Consider the following 25,231-nt stretch of genomic DNA (forward strand, 5'->3'; position numbering starts at 1 on the left):
TTATGCACCGTCAGGCTTATGTTTTCTAGATCAGCATGACACGCTTTGGAAATGATTTATTGTTGTTGTAAATGCATTAAGTTGACATGTTGAATCGGATATTGCATCGGTTATTGATTTACTTGTAAATTGATTTTATTGTAATATCTCTTAGAGCTGACCTACTAAAATTGGTCTTAGGTTATGGTATGTATGTAAGATCTTATTTGTAAGATCTATATGCGATAGGGAAAAAGAAAATATAAGAAGGTATATGCGAGAATAAGCAGAGCTATACATGCAGACATCATTTAAGGTGAAGCACGATTTTTGTGAAGGCATATCAGAACTGAACTGGTACTGAATCCAGCATAGAAAGATGCTATTTTGAAGAGTACATTATTATTGGATTTAACCATCCAATTATAGTCAGTGTGACTCCTATTTGTGTTTGAGTAGTGAGCTCTAGGCGCTTGGCCTTTCTGCATGTGCATACCCCATTTGTATACACATACTATCTACAGTAGTATCATCTGATTGTGGGTAAGGTTTCCCACCGTGGTTTTTGCCCTTACAAGGTTTCCACGTACAAATATTGGTGTTATGTGTAGTGAATGTTATTGTCTTTCTGTTTCATGCATTAATCTTTACCGGTACTGATATTAACTGATAAACTGTCTACCGGCATAAAGTTTGGTTTACTGGTATTAAGCATTAAGGTTGGTTAAGTTGTTTTTGGTTTGAATTTATTTGACAACTGATTCACACCCCCCCCCTCTCAGTTGTCTCTATGACCAAATAGTATACATGTATTTAAATAAAAAAAATAAAGGAGTTTCAAATTACCTTATATGGCCCTTTCTTGAGGAATGTGGTATCTGTGAAAGATAGCAATAATTAACTTACATTATAGCTATTATTCTACCATTATGAACTTGTATTCTGAACAACAGAGAATAACTTCATAGGAAATCTAGCAGACTCGATCTAATGAATTGCATTGAATAAAGTAACTGATGAAGACAAAGCAAACTGTATTGTAACATTAATTCTTCTAATTGATTATTTATAATAATTCATCTCTATTTAAATCATTCAGGGGAAGGACAAACTTATCTTCCTTCAACTGACTCTTAACTGCTTGTTGCATTCTTTTGAGACTTAGGTGACTTATTCTTAAAAAGAAACCAAAAATAAAAAATATAACTACAAGATTCTATCCCAAAGCAACCTCCTTTATTCAACAGTAACACAAGAACAAAGATGTGGCCCTTTTATTAATTGAGGAGAAATGAAGCATAAATCCGATAGTTTCCATGATATAGTAACTCTTCAATGTGTTCTAAAGAGAAAATTTTATAAGAACTATTCCTTGATCTTGAGCCTTTCTCCCATATTATTGCTCTACGCGTGCTAGCATTACACTATTTCCTTTGTCTGCAAACGAAACAAGGGTACCAACTACATACTGGTTACAACCAACTTCATATTTTTAGTGTCATGTTAGTGCAACAATAGCAGTAATCCATATGAACTATCATCCATGACATTCAACAATGTAACATTCATAAAAATGTATAAAATATAAATATCAATATACCACACACATAGATATATTAATTAGACAAATTTAAAATTTTAGTTTTATTTTAATATTTTTTGTATTTTAACTATACTTGAATAGTACTTGCAAGAAAAATTAAATAAAATAATATCAAAATAATATGTTGAGGTTACGAAATGCAACCATGAACAAAGAATTGAAAAGGTGGAATAGTCTATGGCAGAGATAAAGAAAAACCTCAAGAACCTGGTCGACATAAGCAAGGAGGCCATGAATAATTGTATGGAGGGGCTTGAAAAGATCAATGTCATGGTTGCGGAGTACCAATCTATTCATAGTGATCCTGAGAAAGATCTTGAAGGTGAAGGCATTACTGCTGGCAGCAACAAAACCACATGCCCTAGTTATTCATTATGGAATAATTGGAGGAAATCAATAAAATTACCATCCAGAAGAACAAGGAGCTCTGCTATGGTTTCTATCTGTTTGGCTGATGTCCGGCTTTTGTAAAACTTTTGGTTTTGGGTCCATGTAAAACTCATTTATCTTTTCTAGTGTATTTTTTTTGGATTCGATTGTGTGTATATTTTTCCATCAACGTTTCGAATCACACTCCGTGATTCATCATCAGGATGAAAAGAATTCCCAAGACATGAAAGATGTTGAGTTGCAGATTTGAGGCAAAATATAAAGAGGAGAGGGGTGGGGGAAGGCACGAGAAACAAGGAGAGAGGAAAGAGAAAAGGAAAAGACCACCTGAAGGATGAGAGACCTAAAACACTCCAAGGAATAAACCACCCACAAAAAAGAAAAAAGGAAAGCTCAGCACCATAATCAAAACCACTAAAAAACAAAAAAGAAGAAGAGAAAATGGGAAAAAAATAAAAAACTAAAAGAATAAAAAATGATTATAAATACATAACGGAATAAACACAAAGGCATAGACCAAAAGACAAAAACCAGAAACAAATAAGAAAAGAGGAAATTACAATTCCAAAAGAATGAGCATATAAAAATAAACACAAGAGGAGGTCTAAAATCAAATATAAACTAGAAAATAAACAAATAGGAAAATAGACCAAAGGGGGAGAGGGCGATGCATAAATGAAGAAGAAAGAGGAGGAGAAGTCAGGGAGGGGGGCGGGGATGACGCTGGAGGGCAAGAAGAAGAGGGTGCCACGAGATGCTAAGGTTTAACCCATCGTCTCGATTAAGATTGGATGGGTGCTGAATGATAGCAATGGCCTCTTTAACTTTCCTCTTGAAAAAGTTGTTCTCCCTACACAATACCTGAGTGTCCTCCAAACAGATATGATGCTTGGTAGTTGATGAATGCTCAGCTAAGGCTGATTTGAGGGCACGTTCATGCTTAATGTCGGCACTATGCTCTTTTATTCGAGTCATGAATGAACGACCTGTTTCTCCAATGTATGGAGTTCCACAGGAGCATACAATCTTGTATACACCTGACTCTGAAAAGGCATCCCTAGTGTCCTTAAGCGGTGGGGCATGCCTCTTGATGGTGGAAACAGGTTTGAAGGCACAACGGAGACCTTTTTTCCCAAGGATTTTTGAGATTTTGTGAGAAATGCCTTCAACATAAGGGAGAGAGACATACGGGGCCTGAGATAGAGAGGGCACGAGATTCGAGATGGAAAGGAAATGAGATTTGGCTTGGAGGAAGGCCCTAGTGATCTGCTTGTTCGAGTAGCCATTCCAAAGGAAGACTTGACGAAGATGGGAGAGCTCTTGGTCTAAGTTATCCTTATCACAAATCCGATGGGCTCTTAAAGCCAAGGTTTTGAGGATCCCAACTTTCTGGCTATGGTGGTGATGAGAAGACGAATGAAGATATAAGTCAGTGTGGGTAGTTTTGCGAAACACCTGACGACCAAGGGATCCGTCAGGCTTTTTACAAATTAAGACATCGAGAAAGGATAAAAGGTTGTTGGATTCAAGTTCTTTGGTGAAGGTAATAGACGGAGAAATGTTGTTGAGGTGAGTATGAAATTCCTCTAACATGTCCAAGCCGTGGGGCCAACATACATTGGTGTCATCCATATATCGTTTCCACCATTTTGGCTTGAGGGGGAAAGAATGTAAGGCCACCTCTTCAAAATGTTCCATGAATATGTTGGCAATGACCGGCGAGAGAGGGGAGCCCATGGCTACTCCGTCAACCTGTTCATAGATGGCAATGAGCTCTTGTTCCAAGGTGTTATCTATGAACAGGTTGACGGAGTAGCCATGGGCTCCCCTCTCTCGCCGGTCATTGCCAACATATTCATGGAACATTTTGAAGAGGTGGCCTTACATTCTTTCCCCCTCAAGCCAAAATGGTGGAAACGATATATGGATGACACCAATGTATGTTGGCCCCACGGCTTGGACATGTTAGAGGAATTTCATACTCACCTCAACAACATTTCTCCGTCTATTACCTTCACCAAAGAACTTGAATCCAACAACCTTTTATCCTTTCTCGATGTCTTAATTTGTAAAAAGCCTGACGGATCCCTTGGTCGTCAGGTGTTTCGCAAAACTACCCACACTGACTTATATCTTCATTCGTCTTCTCATCACCACCATAGCCAGAAAGTTGGGATCCTCAAAACCTTGGCTTTAAGAGCCCATCGGATTTGTGATAAGGATAACTTAGACCAAGAGCTCTCCCATCTTCGTCAAGTCTTCCTTTGGAATGGCTACTCGAACAAGCAGATCACTAGGGCCTTCCTCCAAGCCAAATCTCATTTCCTTTCCATCTCGAATCCCGTGCCCTCTCTATCTCAGGCCCCGTATGTCTCTCTCCCTTATGTTGAAGGCATTTCTCACAAAATCTCAAAAATCCTTGGGAAAAAAGGTCTCCGTTGTGCCTTCAAACCTGTTTCCACCATCAAGAGGCATGCCCCACCGCTTAAGGACACTAGGGATGCCTTTTCAGAGTCAGGTGTATACAAGATTGTATGCTCCTGTGGAACTCCATACATTGGAGAAACAGGTCGTTCGTTCATGACTCGAATAAAAGAGCATAGTGCCGACATTAAGCATGAACGTGCCCTCAAATCAGCCTTAGCTGAGCATTCATCAACTACCAAGCATCATATCTGTTTGGAGGACACTCAGGTATTGTGTAGGGAGAACAACTTTTTCAAGAGGAAAGTTGAAGAGGCCATTGCTATCATTCAGCACCCATCCAATCTTAATCGAGACGATGGGTTAAACCTTAGCATCTCGTGGCACCCTCTTCTTCTTGCCCTCCAGCGTCATCCCCGCCCCCCTCCCTGACTTCTCCTCCTCTTTCTTCTTCATTTATGCATCGCCCTCTCCCCCTTTGGTCTATTTTCCTATTTGTTTATTTTCTAGTTTATATTTGATTTTAGACCTCCTCTTGTGTTTATTTTTATATGCTCATTCTTTTGGAATTGTAATTTCCTCTTTTCTTATTTGTTTCTGGTTTTTGTCTTTTGGTCTATGCCTTTGTGTTTATTCCGTTATGTATTTATAATCATTTTTTATTCTTTTAGTTTTTTATTTTTTTCCCATTTTCTCTTCTTCTTTTTTGTTTTTTAGTGGTTTTGATTATGGTGCTGAGCTTTCCTTTTTTCTTTTTTGTGGGTGGTTTATTCCTTGGAGTGTTTTAGGTCTCTCATCCTTCAGGTGGTCTTTTCCTTTTCTCTTTCCTCTCTCCTTGTTTCTCGTGCCTTCCCCCACCCCTCTCCTCTTTATATTTTGCCTCAAATCTGCAACTCAACATCTTTCATGTCTTGGGAATTCTTTTCATCCTGATGATGAATCACGGAGTGTGATTCGAAACGTTGATGGAAAAATATACACACAATCGAATCCAGAAAAAAAATACACTAGAAATGCAAAATGGATTGTGGAAATCTCATAGCTTTAATCATTTATCTTTATCAAATAAAACTTTCCAAAAGTAAAATTAAAACTTAGATACAAAAATAAAACAAGATATTACCAAAACAAAATATATAATGTTGATTACATTTTTCAAAATAAATATTAAACAAAAAATACATCAAAATAATAAATAATAATTTTCTTCAAAAATGAAATTAAAAGTTATATATAAATATAAAACAAGTATATCGTTAAAAAATAATTTTACAAAAATAAAATAAAACATAATAGTTCTTTAAGAAAATTAAAATTTATGCAATGAGTTCTTTTATTTACATTTGTTGAATGGATTGTAAAACCTTTGAGAGGTCCTTTGAAAGATTTTATACATAATATGATAGATTGTCTATTGCTTCTATGAGAATTGGTAAAGAACATTCAACCAAATCTATCTTTGCTAGTTAGATCTCTCTTTGTAGGATCAATCCCTCAATCTTAAATAAAATATATATGCTCATCACTCATTCATTGATTCATATAATCAAAATATAACTCTTAACTTGTTATTAATATTCTCTAGACTTATATTCAATTTTACTTTAAATATTTAATAAATAAATAACAGAATACCAACACATTTAAAATAATTAATTTATAATTATTTTAAATATAAATTATACACTTAAAAATCTATTTTTCATAATTTATTTTTACCTTATTATTATCAGCAATTCATACTGGTATCACATGGTTTCCCAAATATTGTAATAATTGATAAAAAGCTTCAACTACTTTTTCTTCCTCACCCGTCATTAACATTCCCATGTCGTCTTCACCAAATGTTTTCTCACCGTTTTTCTCTAGTGCAAATTCCTCTTCCCATCCGAAAGGGGAAGATTGTGTGAAAACACCTATCCATACCCATTTCCCTGCTTCCATCTCCATTAACCGCATGGAGGAGTATCTCCACAACTTAGCATTGGGACTCATGAAATTTATTACAAAGCACATCATCGCTGCCACGTTGGAAGAACGTTTCTGCCCACATTTTAATCTCAGTTCAACAGAACCCCATTTACTCTCGGCCGCCTTGCATAACTCAACTAAATTGACACCCGGGAATTCCCAAGACTCGAGAGCCGCCTTCACACCACTCCCTATCTTTGCACATACAATACATTCTGATGGCCATTTGCTTCTCTGCAAAAAAAGTATTGACAATACAATAAGCCGATGAATACTTCTTACATAATGTGTTCGCATATTTAGAAAGTATTGTTACCTTTATAGTTTGATGGCAAGGTTGTAATGCCGATATGCCCTTCCATGCCGACACCTCTATTCTTCTCAAACTCTCCATACTTTCCAGACTTCTTCTACCCCAATTATGTGCGATCAACGTCTCTAATGACCTGCAATATTCTAGCTCTTCTATTATCTTCAGCTCTTTATCAGCAGATTCTTTGATTTCAAATTCTCTGAGTGAGACTAACTCTTTAACATTTGGAAACTCTTTTAATTCTTTCCCAGAGTATCGTAAAACCAGCTTCTCGAGGTTTACCAGACCACAAACACCGCTTATGCTTTTCAGCTTTTCACAATCTATCACCTCTATGGTCTTCACAGATATCGGCAAGCTATCTATCTCTACTAGCTGGTCATTATACGAAAGTAATACCTTTTCCAGGCTGGGGCAACATTGTTGAGAAATTGATATCCTCGACACAAGAGTTCTTTCTACTTCTATATATTTGAGGCTGCACAACGAAGAAGAAGAACACCTCGACAAGACATTCAAGGATTTAAGCTTCACATCACAAATATCAAGATGAGTCAAGGAGGACAAATTCCGGATTGGTGGCAAAGTTTTCAACGGACTCTTATTGATTGTCAGCTTTTCCAGTTTGCTCAGCTCACCAATGTTATATGGTAATTCCATTAAGCTCATGGAGCCCACTTTTAGCTTTTTCAGTGATTTCTGATTTGGGATTTGGGCAGGCCAGTTTGTGAGATTTTTACATCCATAAACTTTGATAACCTCCAGCTTTGTAATATTTACAAAATTGTCCGCCTGCAAGGTGAGCTCAGAGCAATGAATTAAATAAATATTCTGCAGATTTATGAGATTCTCAAATGAAGGTGGCAACGTCATCAACCCACTGAAACTCAACTTTAGATGCCGCAGGTTTCTCAAATTGCCGAACTTGGGAGGCAGCGACATTAGCTTCTCACAATGCTCTAACACGAGGTACTCCAGCGACTTTAGTTTGCAAAAGTCTGCTAGTAGATCTTCGATAGCAGATGCCACGGATATGACTATCTTTTTCAAATGCTGTAAACGTCCTATTGAGCTCGGAAATCTCAGTAAACTGAAGACTTCGCAGATAAACAGCTCTCTCAACTGCTCAGGAGGCTGCAGAGGCATTCGTTTTGTATTAAGACAAGACCGTACAACGACTATAACAGATTTAAGGCGTGTCTGCACATAAATTACAGTAAAGGAAAATACTTACATCGGCAGTATCGCTCCAAAGTTCTTCTAAGTCGTCACCAGGTTCAAGCTCTAAAATTCTTAAATTCAACGGAAGCCATGACGGAAGAGCTGTGTGCGGAAAATTGAACCATCGGAGCCAGACAAGGCCTGCTGATAATATAGCTGATTCTTTTGTAAAATAGTTGTTTCTGGCAACCAGGATTTCTAATCGCTGCTTAAACCTTTTACTTGATCCTCTCACATTTTCCACAAGCTTCATACATTCTTTATAAAAGTCTTCTGTTACCGCTCGAATCCCCCTTATCCCCCGAATCAGCACGCCCTCCTAAATGAAAAACAAAAAATGAAAGCAGTCAGCTTATCAGTGTACCAGAAAATATATCCATCTCAAAATACTGGATAGCATAGAAAACATGATATTAAGCTCACCTGCCCCTCTATTTCAATGTCGCCAATTTGCTCTGGTGACCAAAGACGCAAGGGAGATTTAACAATTTCTTTTCCCTTATTGGCAATCTCTCTTCCCATATCCCGTAGATGATCATGCATTTTAATGCAGTTCTTCTCATCGACCTCAACAAGACACTTATTCTTCAGTACTGTCAAACTATGCGGCCCACTCCATCCCGACGCAGACCCATCCCACACTGTGACGGCCAACTCTTCTTTTTCTCCTATAAAGAAACAACATATATCTAAAAATATCTCTTTTTCTTCCTCATCTAGTGCATCAAAGCTCACTTCTAGTATGTCTTTTATGTCTTTCGGCAGTACTCTGGAGATCTTGTCTAATTGAGCATTCCAATAATCCTGGGGCTTGCCATTAACTAGTCCTCCAAGCACCTTAAGGGATAAGGGCAATCCTTTGCAGACTTCTAAAAAATTTTCAACGAGAAGTTGAAATTCATTTATTGGAGAGGGTTGTCTAAACGCATGCCAACAAAAAAGTTTCATAGCATATTTGGGATCTAATTCTTTCATCTTGTAAATGGAGGAGACTCCCCATGATGTAAGAACTTCAGATTCTCTACTTGTGATAACAATCACACTACCCTGTCCAAGACTGTCCTGGATTGGCAATAGAGCCTCCAACTGCTCTTGATGGTCTACATCATCCAAAATGATTAACATTTGAACAGATCTCAAATGCTTTGCTAAAATTGCTTTTCTTTTTTCTACATTATCAACATTTTGAACATTTTTGAAACCAAGATCTTGTATCATCTCTTTTTGCTTCTCATGTAGATTTGTTTTAGTCTCATCCCGCGCCTTATGAATAAAGCAGCATTTATATATGGAGTTTATTTTCTTATTGTAATATTCTTTTGCCACTGTAGTTTTACCACATCCACCCATCCCAACAATCCCCACAATATTTATATTTTTAGAAGAGTCAAATGCATTTCTTTCAAAGTCTTGTAAAATTTCATCAAGACCAAGAGGATAATTGGCCACCACTAATGGTATCTTTTGAGTGTCCTTAATGTAATCTTTAATAGCCTCCAACAAGTTCGCTTCCCCTTCATCACTAACAAAAACAATTAAAAATGATTACCCAAATTATTTTTTCAGAAAAAAAAAAACAAAAAAACTTAAACAAATAAATTTATTTAAACATATATTTAACTAATATTGAAACATTTTTCATATAAACAATGTTTTAGCTCTTTGAACTAAAATTGAAAAAGAGAGACACAGATATAAAATCTTTCATATGTTAAGAAAATTAGAAGCTTTATAGAAATTAAATAATTTTATAGCATATATTTTTAAATATCTATTTGATTGTGAGTGACAAGTTTTTTATAAGAAGATAAGGAATTGTAATTTTATTTTTATTTTTTCAAAATATTTTTTATGGTAAGAGGCTTAACATTACATAGTACCTACCCAGTTATTTTTTCCGTATAATTTTAATGACTAGATAATAGATAATTTAAAAATAAGCTAACAACTAAAATCTAAATTTAGAAGCAACTTTATATTATTATTATTTATTATGACTAGATAAAGATAATTAAAAAATAAGTTAAAGACTAAAATTTAAATTAAAAAGAAACTTTCTATCATTATTATTTGTTAGATTTAAAAGAAACAAATCTAAATTAAAAGGTAACTTCCTATTATTATTAAATGTAAAAAAAAATTATATTTTTAAATCTAGATTTAAAAGAAACTTCTAATTTAAAAAGCTATGTTTTTAAATATAGATTTAAAAGAAACTTTAATTTTTTTCATACAAATCATTTCATATTCTAAAATAAGACTAAATTCTAATTAAGATTTAACCATATGAAATTAATTAATCTATGATTTGATATCTCTTGGCATCATCTACATAAATTTTATTTATAAAATATAGGTATGCTAGTTTAAAGTCGACATTTTTTTAAAGATATAAAGACATTAAAAAAATTAAAAGTAACAAAGAATACAATATTAATAAGTAAAATAAAATTAATAGATAGATAAAAAAAAATGGCACTGAACAAAAATTCACATAACACCAAAAAATGGTAGGAAGGTAGAGAATGGAGCATCCAAAGAAAATAAGAATTAAAGTAGATAAAACTCAAACTAAAGAAGAAGTTAGTGGGACTTAAACAAGAAAATATTGGCATCAGGAAACCTGAGGAGATTCTAAAATCCAATGGTTGTTGTGCATGTCATATATTGGCAAAGATAGTCATTGATGTAGGACTAGATAGCTACAACACCATAGCCTTTGGCATTTATGTAAGCTTGTATGGAGATCTTCTTTCTACCTCTCATATTGAGAAGTTGAATGTTTTGGCTGAAGGGATATTATCTCTTTGTTGAAGGGGTACTAATCTTATTCTAAGTTAATACGGGGATCTACCTCCTCTGGTAGAACTTAATTAAAAAAACAATAATGAATGGTAGCTTTTCCAAAAGTAAAACTAAAAGAGAGACACAAAATGAGTGTATGAAGTTATATATATATGTGTATATGTATACATCTATATGTATATGTATGTATGAATGTGTATATATACATGTATATGTATATATGAATGTGTGTATATATATATATGTATGTATGTATGTATGTATGTATGTATACGTATATGTATATGTAAACATGTATGTACACACACATCTCAGTACAAGGTGATATCTTATATATTAATACTAAAAAGAAAGATTACATAGATATCAAAAAGTTTATGCTTAAAACCACTATCCTTGAAGACAAAATAACACAACCCCCGAAAACATGAATTCTAATACATACCAATGACATCATAAACAACTATTCTAGAGGTAACAAAAACAACTACATGATTGGTACTACAAATTACTACAACACATAAGACTAGAACAAGAAAAAACAACCATCCTCTGCAAACAAAAACCTATAATACACAACCCACTCACAACTTTAGTTCTTTCTCCTTTAGCTTCTTAGTGTCATCGATCCAATAGTATTTCTTATAGAAGTCATGCTTATGTTTTCTCTTCCTTGGCTCCTCTCCACCTGTTGCTTTCCCCATTTGACCATGATTGCATAGATACTCTTTAATGAGCACCCAACCACCTTGATCTTTTCCCATTCTCTACTCCCTACTATTGTCTACTCCCGAAACAAGAAAAGGCCTTAGAGGGATAAATTCATTATCCACTTTCTACTTTCCACTCTCCTTCACCCAGTCGTATCATGGCCATCAAGGTTTTCATACCAAAATTCCACTCTTCCCTAACACATTCCCTCATTACCTATTTTACGTCTTCTTTGGTGCCCAATTCCAAGCACCAAGAAAAGAAAATAGAGGCCACATCTATATTTGTGTGGTATCTGAACTCGAAATTCATATACTCCTCCCTCATAAACTTGCCATCTATCCTCAGGAAGTGAGGATGTCAACTTTAAATATATTCCTCATCCTTTCCTTAGAAATTTTCCCCATAAAGGTGAGTTGCTACTTGTCTATCAGAAGGGAAAAATTGGCCTCTATATTGATACACAAAATAATAACAAATCCACACACTCCATACAACTCACCACTCTAGCCTGCCTCACTACCTTCAAGAAACCCTATGCTACTAAGAACAAGGTCAAATATGTTTAAAAGGATAGAAAAATAACTTATTTGTCCAACCCCATAGCTCAACACCCATGTTTCCTTCACTACCTTGAAGACGCCCTATAATGAAATGATAAAGGCCAAACACATTTAAAGTGATGACATATTCACTTGATCGTATTCCCTACATTACACAAGTTGCCACTTCATCTCAAGTGCAACTTGCATAGTTTTCCAATGGCTATAGACTGCCAATTGCATTCACCTCCATACTACCTCCTATATTTATCCCCTTCACATAGTTGAACGACTCATGTCCCATCCATTACATGAAAACCTGCCTCACCTACAAAGGCTAAATTTAGTCCTCTGAAGTCATTTGACCATTTCATCATATTGTTGCCTCTAGCAAAAATCTCTAGTTTGAGAGAAGATTGACCTTCCTATTATCCTCACAATTGATATGGAAAACTTTGAAGTCTTGAAATTCATTTAATTTATATTTATAATATTAATAAAATTATTTAAATTCCAACTAAGAGCTTCACCCTTAACTATAGAATTCATAATCACCCGAGAGTCGCCCTCTAGATGTAGCTTTGAGACTAAAAGTTTGGAAGCTAGGTTAAGTGCCAAGATCGTTGCCTGAGCTTCCACCTCATTGTTAGTACTTTCTTCTATTTTTTTAGCACTGATTACAAGGATGTTTCCAAATTCATCCCTAGCAATGCATCCCTCACTCAAGGGCCATGATTTCCCTTTGATATCCTATCAAAATTGATCTTGATCAATTCATTCTCTGGTCATTTCCATATCACCTCCTCAATGGGTTGCTTAATTGGATTATCCAAATGAGTCCAATTAATGGGCCTAAACTTAAGAAGGGGCCACTGAGACTAGATAATCTTGTTTGCCATATATTGAAGGGACATTTTTGAAAATTATGATTTTGTGTTGCTGCATTGATAGTTTCTAAAATCACAGATTCAGTCTCACCAACATGCACTACAAGTTTCATCTTTGCCTTGGAACATTCTCTTGTTTCATTCTTTCCACAATCAATATCAATGGGACAACATACTAAATACTAGAATACACTACATTGTTTCGAACCAAATTTCAACTTTGAAACAAATATTTGACCAAGGAAGGTAAATGGATTTGCAAATTGATATTTTATAGAAATAATCTCCAATATTTTGAAGAAAAACCATAGTTCAAAAGAAAGTGGTCAAGTGTTTCTTCAGTGGTCTTTACAAAGCATACACGTAAAAGGACCATGGAATCCTAATTAACTCAATCTTTCACCTAGTAAAATTTTGCCTTTCAAACCCAACCACACAAAGGTGCCCACCGTAAGAAGACAACATTTGTTCCAACTTAGTCTAGTCGACCACCCATTGTCCTCAATTTCATTCTCCAACAACTTATATCCAATCATCACTAAATACTATCCAATTTTATCTCAACACCATATAATTTCATCATTATCTCTTGTTAAAAAAATCATTTCCCTCCAGAATACACCTATAACAAGCTTCTTGTTGAATATTATGTTGTAAGCCCTACACATCTCTCCCATTCCACTTTTCAACACCATTATCCACAACCTTTTCCACATCGTTACATACTTCTTATCCCAATTGGCTTCCATAATATGTTGCTCTTCTCTAACCATAGGATCCTCCTCAAGAACTTTGTGTCCTTTCCAAGAGTTACACTAATTTTTTCCCCTCTCTCTATTACTCAATTGCATATAATATGATCACAAATGATATGCCTATAAGACATTAGGAAGTTCTAGATTCTTGACCCCTTTGGGGGATTTTGAATAGTGATAATTTGATCTCTATGCTGAGAAAATAGGTATTTTCTCTTAAAGATTTTAACCCATTTCTAGTTTGGATTAGAGTATATATTTCATACTAACTTTTGTCCCAATGATTCATTCATAGTAATCCAATTACTCAAACCTGCCCCATCTTTTGATTTTGGTTTATAGACTTTTTCCCATGCCAACAATGATATTTTTTCTTACTCTTACTTTCCATTCCAAAAGAACCTTTTCAATTTTTGTTCAATCATTTTCCAAACTTTGATTGGGATTTTCAAGCATGTCATATAGAGGATTGGTGAGGCACAAATAACAGTACTTAACATGGTGAGCCGTCCAACCAACATCAACCATTTTCTCTTCCACCTCTCTAACTTCCCAATGCAATTGTCAACTAATTTACTCCACACAGTTGACTTACAAGCTCGTAGAAAAAGAAGAATACCTTTAAGAGCTTCCCTAGAAGTTTCCCTAATTTTATATCCACGATTCTAGAAATTTCCCTATGCTTATTCAAGTGGGTATTAAAGAAGATGATTTTAGACATGTTCCAATTCATCCTCTATCTTGAAACATTGTAATATTAGTCCAGAGTATTTTTTATCCATCTAGCTTCCCTCAATGATGCCGCCCCAAAAAGAATAGTATCATTAACATATTGCTCATCTGTGGTAGCATCCAAACTAGAGGAAATTTTCATCTCTTGCCACTTGCCCTCTTGCCTTATTTTAGAAGTGGATCTACCCAATGTAATTATGCCAAAATGATGAAAAGGAAAGGAGATAGTGGGTCTTCTTGTCTCAATCCTCTAATATATTGAAATAATCTTTGTGGACTACCATTGAACAATATTAAAATTCTATGAGTTGTGATGCAACTTTTCACCCATGCAAACCATTCTTTGCAAAATCCAAATATTTCCGTAACTAAAAGCAATAATTTCTTACCTACTTGATCATAAGCTTTTCTTATATCCAACTTAATTAGTATTCTATCTACATTGGCCTTTCTAATAAAATGGTTGCCTCATGAGAAATGATAATGCCCTCAACAATAGATATATTTGGAAAAAAATCACCATGTTCTTTTAAAATTATTCATGTTAAAATTCTTTTCATTTTGAGGGTCATCACCTTAGCAATGACCTTATATGAGGAGTTACAAAAGTAGACCAGTCTTAAATAATCAAAGGTTTGCACTTGATCTTATTTTTGGGATCAAATAAATCAACGTATTATTAAAATATATTTCGATATATGTTTTAGCTCTTGATTCCTCTACTACTTCCCATAGATCCAAAGCAATCACATCCTAGAAAGTTTGGTAAAATAATGTTGGGAATCCATCTGGGCCTAGAACTTTATCCTCTTCCATATAGAAAACTTCCTATTTGAATTATTCCAACACAATTGGTTTCTATAGGAGTAGATTTTGTTGCTCAGGTATAAGCTTAGGCACCACTTCCAACATTTTATCAACTAGAGAATCATCCCTCACCCAATCCTGTGTTAGCAAGCCTTCAAAGAACCTAATTACCTCTTGATTGATATCATCAATATTTGTTAATGAAACTCCTTCTCTATTTGTAACTTAATAAATTCTATTTCTTGGCCTTTTAGCTCTAACTGAATTGTGAAAATACTTATTAGCCCTATCACCCTCCTTTAACAAACATTCCCAAGAATTTTGCCTCCAAAAAGTCTCTTCTTTACATAAGATCTCCAAATATTTACTATTAAACTCTTTTTCTAATAGAGAAATCCTTTCTTCCCTTAATTGATAATTTTGTTATGCAACTTTTCAAATTGTTCCTCCATATTCAATTTCTCTTCAAAAATGTTTTTAAAATGAACTTGATTCCATTCCCGATGCCTATTTGTAATGAATTGTAACTTTTTGAAGAAGATGTAAGTTTTCCTACTAGTAACCTATGGAAAATCCTTTCACCATTGGGCAATAAGTATTTTGATCTTGTTGTCTTGTAGCCACATTTTCTCAAATTTGAAGGGACAATGGATTGGAATAGTCTTTTTGTACTAGGAGGGTTAGTGGGTAGTGATCAAATCATAGGAAAGGAAGGATTGATGCTTCAACAATAAAGGGATGATTTGACCATATAATATCAATGAAAAATATATCAGTCTTCTTTGCAATATGATAAATTCCATGCAATCTATTGGTCTAGTTGAAAGATCCATTCTTGGGATTTATTTTCAGCAAATCATTATCTAAAAACAAGCTTTTTAAAATCCTTCTGAATAGCACCCAAAGCCCCTTCACTACCTAACTTATCTTCCAATTCTAAATTCATATTAAAGTCACCACCTAAAATGATTATTGATCTATCCACATTCTTTGACAAAGGTCCAATACTTGGAACCAAACCTCCTTTTTCAAGCCTTCTCTTTCTAGACCATATAAATTGAGCAAAAAGAATTCACAAACCATGTAGATCACTTGAACTCTGACTAACTATCAATGAGCTGACTATGCTACTAGTTCAATCTTAACCTTCATCAGGTTCCAAAGGATACCCATACCTCCTAATATTCTCCACAAAAGAGTCTTTGGATCTTCCTTATTTAATTTGGTTTCTTGGAGCAATACAATATAATTGTGTGATTGATCAAGACCTCTCTTGATCAATCATCTCTTGTAAAGGGCATTACATCCCTTGACATTCCAAGTTAGAACCTTCATGGCTCCTCGAGAAGGTATCCTCCCTTCCCATGAGATAACTTACTTTGTCTTTTCACACAACCTGCTATCTCCAATTAACTCAATTTGGCTTTCTCCCCATCGACTTCTTCTCACCAATTTTCATTGTTTTGACATAGCCACTATTTAAATAATCATTCTTTTATCTAGAATAGTTTGTTCCCCTTCTAAAACTCAGTCATCTTTACCTTTTATGAAATCCCAATCAAGATCATCTCCATCTTCACTTAGCCTCAAGATAGCTTACCCTGTTTCCCGTTTGTAAGTCCTTAGAATAGGTTTGGTAGAGGATTCATGAATATCTTTAAAAGAAACATCTAGTGAGCCCCAATCTCAAGATTCATGGATCCTCTTCCTCTCAGTACCTCCTGAATTATTCAATATTGGCTTCCCTGTGACATTTATAGTTTTCTCAACTTTAGCCAAAACCTCTCCTACTAAATTAAGAACCTCTAGACTACAATTTACTTGACAATCTGAATCCAAGAGATACTCACTATTACTATTAGGCGTTCCACAATCTCCTTGCGATCTTCTTGCCCTATTTCCTAAACACTAATTTCAATAAGGCATTCTGGCATCCCATCATTGGGATTTTGAAACTTGGAACTTTTTGGAATACTCTCTTTACTCATTTTGAAGAGATCTCTCCTGATTAAGTCCAAGTTGGATTTAATGTCAAACTCGTTACTCAACTCCATTCCATTTGCAACCTTTTTGATCAAGTTGATTCACATAATAATTTGGCAACTTTGAGTCCTTTTTACCTTTGGCCAGTGAGATTATCTTGTTTTCCAAACCTTCTACCTCTTTTCTTTTCCATTTAAGGGTGATACAATTAGCCGACAAATGACCTACCACTTTGCAAAAAATTATAGTTATCCACTATCTCTTCAACTTCAATCTGTTGCCACCAATACCTTGCATTTATTCTAATTTCCACCACTTTTGGAAGGTTAGAAAAAGGCTTCTAGTTCATACATATTCTCACATACGTAGTGAAGTCAACCTGTTCAATAGCTTCATTTGCTTTGATGAAGTTACCCAACCTGTTCCCAATAAGTTTTAAAGTTTTTGATCCTAGTACTCCCTAGCTAGATTATGCAATCCTATCCAGAATGGAACTTCGTCAATTATGGTCCTGAGGGGAGTAAATTTTGGCTCCAAATCTTTAATAAAAAAACCTTATGCCACCCATCAAAAATGGCCCATTGTTAAAAACCTAGGTTTTTAGACTAGCATTTTCTGCTATAACTAAGTAAAAACCAATGGGAAGGGTTTTTAGCTCACACTCATCACAACATTTCCTAGCATGGCTATATATGTGACCCATTCCCTTTCCCACTTCATAAAGAAGGTTGTTTCTTTAAATCTATTTATTGTTCCATTTCATTCTAGAGTATCCAAGGAAAGAGAAATAATTTAATTTTTTGCACTCTGAATGCGTACCTTATTAGCATCGCTTGTTTTTTTTAGGGTCCTTTGACTTCCATACTTTTTCAAAGATAACCTTTTTGTCTACAACTTGTTTGTCAAAAAATATTTCGTAGCTTGATCTAGGTTGCTACAAACCTCCATGACACTTTGAGTCTCTTCGAGAAATAATGTTTTCCTTTCATCTAAGGAAGTTGACATATCCAAAACTGTTATGTTCCTTCTAAACCAAGTTTGGCGGCTTCCATGCAAACACATTTCCCCCATTAATCCTATTTTCCTAATTCATCTATTGATCAGGTCCATCATTCTACCTTGGTCGCAACTCTAGGTTCCTCCTTGTTTCCATAAAAGAAAAGCGAATATAATACCAAAAATATATTTTTTTAATACAAATAGAATTAATTTATAAATTTTAAAATATTTATGTATGTGTATGCATGTAGTAAATAAAATAAATAATTTTTAACAAAATACAAACTCTCAAAAAGAGACAAATATATCTAAATATTTTATAATAGATGCAATTAAGATATACATAATTTATTAAAACACTTACAATGAGTAGTTTTCATTTTAATTTATTATTATAATTTATTTAATTTTTAAAATAGTTTAATTTTGTTTGGATGAAAGATTTTATTTGTACTATGATTTTAATAAATAGAGGAGAGCTTAATTTTAACTTTTTCTCAGAATGCATAACTTAAATATTTAAGTAGAAGAAGTAATATAAAATAGTCATAGTTTTAACTTTTGATAGCTCAATATATATGTTGAAAAGGAAAATGTATCAATTAAAATTTGTATGTGTGTTTTAACGATATATTTTTTATCATTGCTTTGAAATTTAACTGAAAAAAATGATTTGATAAAATATTAGAAATAAATTATTTACTTGTAAATTCCTATACGTCATGTTGAAAAGTTTCTAATATTTGAGCTTTAAAAACAAGAAAACACAACAACATTTTGAGTCAAATTTAAGAAGGTTGTCAAATTTGTAACAATTTAACTTTTTTATACCCTTTTATTGTTATAATTTCCTTACAATTAACACAAATGTTACAATTTAATTATGCTGACGAAGAAGGGGAAAGAGAAGAGGATTATGGATATAATTTGTATATTGCAAGATAAATATATTTTTAGTATGTGTGGAAAAATTTCTTTTATTATATTATGTATGACATTATTGAAATTTTTTTGGTGTAGATAGATTGACACTATATTAAATCAAGATATAAATATCAAACAGAAAAATCATATCTAAAAAAACTAAGATCCACCACATACAATGACAAGAACAAAGATATAAAGATTCAAGAAATTCACAAATCCAATACAAAGCTAGTGCTTCAAAAAGACAATAAACAAATAAAGTGGTAAAAAATAGGAAGGCCTTTGGGTGGTCCAAGCCAAAAATAAAAGTTATCAAAACTAACCCAGGTCATTCTCATATGGTTTTCAAACATATTTTTATTGTTATTGGTGATTGGCATTAGGATGATCTTCTTATTAAAGAAAATTATTCAAATTTAGTCATTGAGATATTTGATCTTTTTTTTCATACTTGTATTTTACCTTTCTTATTCATTGTGTTCTCATTTTTATTTATTTTTATTGTCAGAGAACAAAAACTATTCTCATTTTTATTTATTTAACCAAACCATCTCTTGTGGTCTAGATCTAATTATGGTCCTAGTCTTTTTGTGATCACTATTGTGCTTTTGTTCCCATATATAATATAGTTGGTATAAGCTTGTCCCCTAATAGAATTATTGATGCAATCTTATGTATCTGAATGCAGAGTTTTTTCTTCATCTATCTTGATTATTGTTAATAATCTTGAACAAAATATCTTCAAATTGAACACTTAAGATTGCCTGTCTAAAAACAAATCTTATGAAATAATTAATATGATTTTAAAAAGACTCTTCCATAACATTTTAGCATCTAGAAAATAAAGAAGAGCCAAGAAAACTTCATTAAATTAAGAACATCTTTACATCTAACTTCTTTCATTTTGACATAAAAATTCTTTTGAATGATTAATAGTTAAAAGATTATATATTAAAGAGAAAAGGTTGAAATTTTGAAAAAGTCTAGAGAGATGAACCCAAACAAGATAAACCAAAAACTGCTGAGCATTAAAACAACATCAAACGTCTAAAAGGAGGTTAAGAAAACAAAGTAATGGTAATAAACACATGAAAACCTGAAACTAAGGAAGAGGGTATTTGATACTTACTCATTCTCCTCAACAATGTGGCCAGTACGGTATGTAACGTCTTGCAGCGCCACTTTCCAATCATTTAGTTTTTCTGAGCTGTATCTGGCGCCCTCTTTATGTTTGGAAAATGCATCAGTGTAGACTCCTTTCCCTTTGGTAGTCCACCGGATATCACGGGGTTCAACTTTGTAGAAGACAGGAATAACTGTCTTGCCTGTGTTGAGCATATATGATAACTCCGCCAAACACCAAGGAGATTCTGCATATCTGGGCGAAAGTATGGCAATATGGAGGAAAGAACTAGTCATGGCTTCTTCTATTCTAGATGGTATCAGATCGCCCAAATCAAGCTCTGGTTGATCCAAGAAAATTTCAAGTCCCATGGATTTCAGGGTATCGTAGATGAAGGTGGCCAGTGTTTTCTTGGTGTCAGGTCCACGGTGGTTGATGAATACATCCCAGGTCCTTGGTTTTGAAGATGATCCAGATCCAGATCCAGATGCAGATTCCGGCACAACTTCCTCAAAGGCATTGTTACTCTCGCAGGGCACCCTTTTTCTTCTCTTCGTTGGTTTTGAAGATGATGCAGATGGCGGCACAACTTCCTCAGAGGCATTGCTACTCTGATTGGGCGGTTCTACTCTCGCAGGGCACCCTTTTCTTTTTCTTTGTTGGTTGTGAAGATGATGCAGCCGCAAATGGCGGCAAAACTTCCACGAAGGTATTGCTACTCTGATTGGGGGTCTTTTCCAATTCTTCGTTGGATTTGAAAATGATCCAGATTCGGGCGTTGCCATGGAAGTGAAATGGAAGAAAGTGAAGTGTGGGTGAATGATAAGAGCGGAGTATATGTAAAACACAGAGAGACGCAGGGGAAGAAGGGATTGAATTCGCAATAGTATGGCAGAAAGCAAATAGAGAAAAACGGTAGAAATAATGTGTGGAGGAGCAGAGATTCCAAGTCAATCAAAGAAAAGTCGTCAAAATATTGTAGGAGAAGAAGGGATTGGAGCGAATAATGGAGGTATACGAAAGCTTTTAAAAGACGTTTACCCACTTTCCGCATCCTTGCAAACTCCGCTTTGCCCACTTCTGAAACTTCCAATTTCCAGTGTATACGAAAGCTTTTAAAAAGTAAGCTAGAAAAAGACATTTACTAAACATTTTCGGGGAGACCAATCAAAACCAAGCTGGAAAAAGACGTTTACCGGATCAAAACCAAGCTGGAAAAACACGTTTACCGAATCAAAACCAAGCTGGAAAAAGACAAACGTTTACAAAACATTTTCGGGGAGACGACTCCACAGTATTTCGGGGTTCACGTTTAGGGGAAGGGTATGGTACTGTTCACGGCTAGGGAAGGGTAGTGTATATCTTAAGTTTGTAAATGGTAGTGTAGTCATTCTAGTTATTTTCATATATCTTAAGTTTGTAAATGGTATTGTGATTTTGATGGATGTCATTATTGTAAGTTATGACGAATGTAGAAGAATAAAAAAGTGGGTATTTCAAAATGAGTTGATATATATTTTCTATTGTCTTGTTAATTGTTCGTCTTGATCATCATAAAATTTGCACAAATGATTGAATATTTGTGTATAAATGCCCTACTAATTGCTTCTAATTATTGACTGCTTTTTCAACTATTGGACCATATACAAGTGGATGGTTATTGGCCCAATAAATGACTTATTAGTGGACATGAACATGGGCAACCCTAATTTATCTATATAATTTGTTATATAGTTTCTTCATTTGAAAGTGTATACAATTTATAATTCTGTGAAAGTAAAGTTTCATGTTATTAGTTCTTGTTTGAGGAGGAATGCTAAAGTATGGTGATGTTTTATTAAGTGGTAATTGTGTATGTTACAAAGTGAGTTTCAAAGGAGTGCAAATAACTAATAAAAACACAAATTAATAAAACATCATGATTGGGTTAAAAGAGGTCATAAAGAGCATAAACAAAATATGTTAAATCCCTTTGTTGAGTAGATTTGTCCATGATATTTGATTAGATGTGTGCTTAGTCAAAAATTCGGCAACATAATGACGCTCAAATGGAAAATGAGTGGGAGAGCATAAAGATGGAGCCAATTGTAAACCCCACACACTAAGCAACCTATTAACTATAGAGGATTATAGTCAATCCTGAGTGTTTAACACTTTTAAGCCTAGAAGTGCATTCTTAGTGTGACAACATACATTAGGCAACATATTAAACCTAGAAAATGTCAGTCAATTCTGAGTATTTGATTTAAGTTATTCCTAAAATTGGCCAAGGGTTTGATTTATATGATTTCGATGAGATTGGATGAATGGTCAAGATTGAATATCAAGATCTATGGTGGAGGATTAATGAGAGAAAATATATGAATTAAAAATTGATTTTGGGGGTACTTGAGGGGGCAAGCCCATGTGCTTGTGTAAGAAGCCCATGTGCTTGATGTGATGGGACAAGTTGACTTTTACTTAATCAAGGATTAAGTGTGTACATATGATTAAGGAGAGGATTAGGTGGAGATTAGGATTAGGATTAAAATGCAAGTAGGAGATGTAGGATGATGCAAGTGGATGAGAGAAAAGGAGATTTTTGAATTAATTTTAATTCAAAATTGGAGGAAAGGAGTGATGAGGATTTCAATTAAATAAACAAGGGCATTTATTTAATTAATGGATGAGAGTTTTGGAGGTAGTGTTGAATAGATAAATTAAATTAATTAATTATCTTACGAATAGGTGGAGATTAGGATTAGGATTAAAATGAAAGTGGGAGGTGTAGAAGGATGTGTAGACGTATAAAAATGACTATATTCCTAAATGATTATTTTATGTTCATTTCTCTATTTAATTAAATTATCCACATTCCTCTATTTAATTAAGTAAATTACTCAATTTATTTAATTAAATTCAATTAACCCCTTTTAGGTCATTTAATTGAATAAATCATTTTATTTAATTAAATCTATTCTTCTAAACCTTTTAATTAAATTTACATTTAATTAAATAGGGAATCCCAATTAAATAAATCTAATTTATTTAAAAACCTCCACTTGCAACCAAATTAAAATAAAACAATTTATTTTAATTAAACCTATTATCCCTCACCCACTTGCATTTTCCTACATCTCCCACTTGCATCCTAAACCCTCTTCTAGATTCTTCTAATCACTTCTAAATTAGCCTAACCCATCTCCTAAATATTGTCACATCCCTAAGCAAGAGGAAGTCACTTCTCAAACCCGCAAAGTCTTTGATAACCATTAAAGGCTTCAAGTCTCCAATAACTTTCTCTTCCAAACCATTAATGGTTAACTCAACCCTCTTGCATGATTAGAGACTTTTTCTAAACTCAACCCTCAATCTAACCCAAGGGTCTCATCAAGCATTCATTGCTTTGACCATGGTTATCCCTTAAACCTTGCACAAGAGTTTATCCTTTGGGTAAAAGTTTTATCCAATGGATAATCTTAACCTAACCTTAACCCTTACCCCCTAAGGTAACTATGAGGTCTTTTCAGGCATTTAATGTCTCCAACCCCTTCTCTCAACCAGTCTTATGTTAACAATTGTCACCATTTCATTGGTGAGAATTGAAAACATGGATTCCCAACTTTCAAACTTAAATCTTTCAATCCTAGCCATCCATTGCCCTATTTTTTACTATAAATAGAGCTCTCCATCCTCCATTTTAAATCATCCAAGTCTTTAGCATCATACTTATACTCAAATCCATCCAAGCTTTAATATATCATTTATGCTCATCATTTAGCCTCTCTTTTAAACAGGAATTAATCTAAATATGCATGTTTAGAGTATTTTCCTTATCATTTAGCTTAATCATAGACTAGTATATCATGCTAGGATAGGCTTGCTACTAATCTTGTCATCTTATAATCTAGTTTATTGCATTTGTAAGATCATGCATAGCTTAGGATGCATTTCATAATAAAATCAATTAAAACATCCCTTGTTCTTGCATTAGTCATCCCTAAGTCACTTTGCTCAGAAATTTGAGAGAAAAGGCATTGGCTTGAGGGACCTTGTGAGATAGAGAACCATGGAACCAGCCTTGGGAAGTTGAGTCATTCTTCATGACTCCATAACTTGCACCAAGAAGTCCTGTGGGTGTGTGAGCAAGCCTCTTTGAACCTTATTTTTTCACATGTTAAGTTCCATTGACCCGCTTTTCCCGCACAGAGGATGCAAGTGGATGAGGGAAAATAGGATTTTTGAATTCATTTTAATTCAAAATTGGAGGAAAGGAGTGATGGGGATTTTAATTAAATAAACAAAGGTATTCATTTAGTTAATAGATGATAATTTTGGAGGTAGTGTTGAATACATAAATTAATTAAACTAATTATCTTAGGAATAGAGGAATATAAATGGTTAATTAAATAATAATGAATTGTTTAATTAATATAAATAGCTAGAATAAATGAATAATGGGAATAAATTGATCAAATATATGTGACCAATTTTAGGTGTCTGCATTTTTCTCCTCTTTGAGATGGTGTTATGAAGTAGCATCATTTCAAAAAACATTAATTCATAGAACTTAGAAGAAAATGGTTAGACGAGAGAAGATGCCCCAATCATCCAAGAGAGTGACTAGGAGAAAAGATGATGGGAGATGAGGATGGTGATGCCCCCTCAAGAGGACATGAAGGTTCAATAGAACACGGGTGTTCTCTCAAAATTAAAGAGATGATGCATGCATGATGAAAGAGTGAATATGGTAGATGGATTATGATAGAAAATACATTATGGCAAGGGATTAGGATGATAATGTTGATGATGAGTCTTGATTGGTGATGAAAGGCTGAAAATGATTAATGGATAGACTAACAAGTCTATATTATGCAAGATGAACTAAATGATAATGTAATTATATGGAGATGAGATGCAATGAGATGATAATGCAATGATATGGATGATACTTGAGATAGACTAACAAGTCTATACTATGTGATGTAATGATAATGCAAATATGGGTTGAATGTAGAGAAAGATGAATAAAAGCTAAGTGTATTGAGATATCAATGCAAAATATGAGGGGATAAGGGAA

At 34.2% G+C, this 25,231-nt stretch overlaps 2 protein-coding genes across 2 annotated transcripts; both read right to left on the minus strand.

Moving 5' to 3' along the window:
* Positions 1 to 6,127: 6,127 nt before the first annotated feature.
* LOC131070241 (disease resistance protein RPV1) lies at positions 6,128 to 8,203 on the minus strand. Its single transcript, XM_059218718.1, has 3 exons — positions 7,915 to 8,203; positions 6,684 to 7,814; positions 6,128 to 6,601 (listed from the first exon to the last, which is right to left on the minus strand). The coding sequence occupies exons 1-3, from the start codon at positions 8,152 to 8,154 to the stop codon at positions 6,134 to 6,136; spliced, it is 1,839 nt and encodes a 612-aa protein (XP_059074701.1). The 5' UTR covers positions 8,155 to 8,203; the 3' UTR covers positions 6,128 to 6,133.
* A 79-nt stretch (positions 8,204 to 8,282) lies between these two features.
* LOC131070242 (disease resistance protein Roq1) lies at positions 8,283 to 21,126 on the minus strand. Its single transcript, XM_058005755.2, has 2 exons — positions 20,179 to 21,126; positions 8,283 to 9,423 (listed from the first exon to the last, which is right to left on the minus strand). The coding sequence occupies exons 1-2, from the start codon at positions 20,955 to 20,957 to the stop codon at positions 8,283 to 8,285; spliced, it is 1,920 nt and encodes a 639-aa protein (XP_057861738.2). The 5' UTR covers positions 20,958 to 21,126.
* Positions 21,127 to 25,231: the final 4,105 nt, after the last annotated feature.

This window comes from Cryptomeria japonica, chromosome 4 (assembly GCF_030272615.1).
Source record: "Cryptomeria japonica chromosome 4, Sugi_1.0, whole genome shotgun sequence".
Lineage (NCBI taxonomy): Eukaryota > Viridiplantae > Streptophyta > Pinopsida > Cupressales > Cupressaceae > Cryptomeria > Cryptomeria japonica.

Coding starts and splice junctions, on each gene's coding strand:
- LOC131070241 (XM_059218718.1), bottom strand. CDS start 8,154: ATGAAGCTTGTGGAAAATGTGAGAGGATCAAGTAAAAGGTTTAAGCAG. Junction 7,815..7,914: donor TTTGGAGCGATACTGCCGAT/GTAAGTATTTTC, acceptor ATGCCTCTGCAG/CCTCCTGAGCAGTTGAGAGA. Junction 6,602..6,683: donor CTTGCCATCAAACTATAAAG/GTAACAATACTT, acceptor CTTTTTTTGCAG/AGAAGCAAATGGCCATCAGA.
- LOC131070242 (XM_058005755.2), bottom strand. CDS start 20,957: ATGGCAACGCCCGAATCTGGATCATTTTCAAATCCAACGAAGAATTGG. Junction 9,424..20,178: donor CACATTGTTGAGGAGAATGA/GTAAGTATCAAA, acceptor TGTTTTTGTTAG/TGATGAAGGGGAAGCGAACT.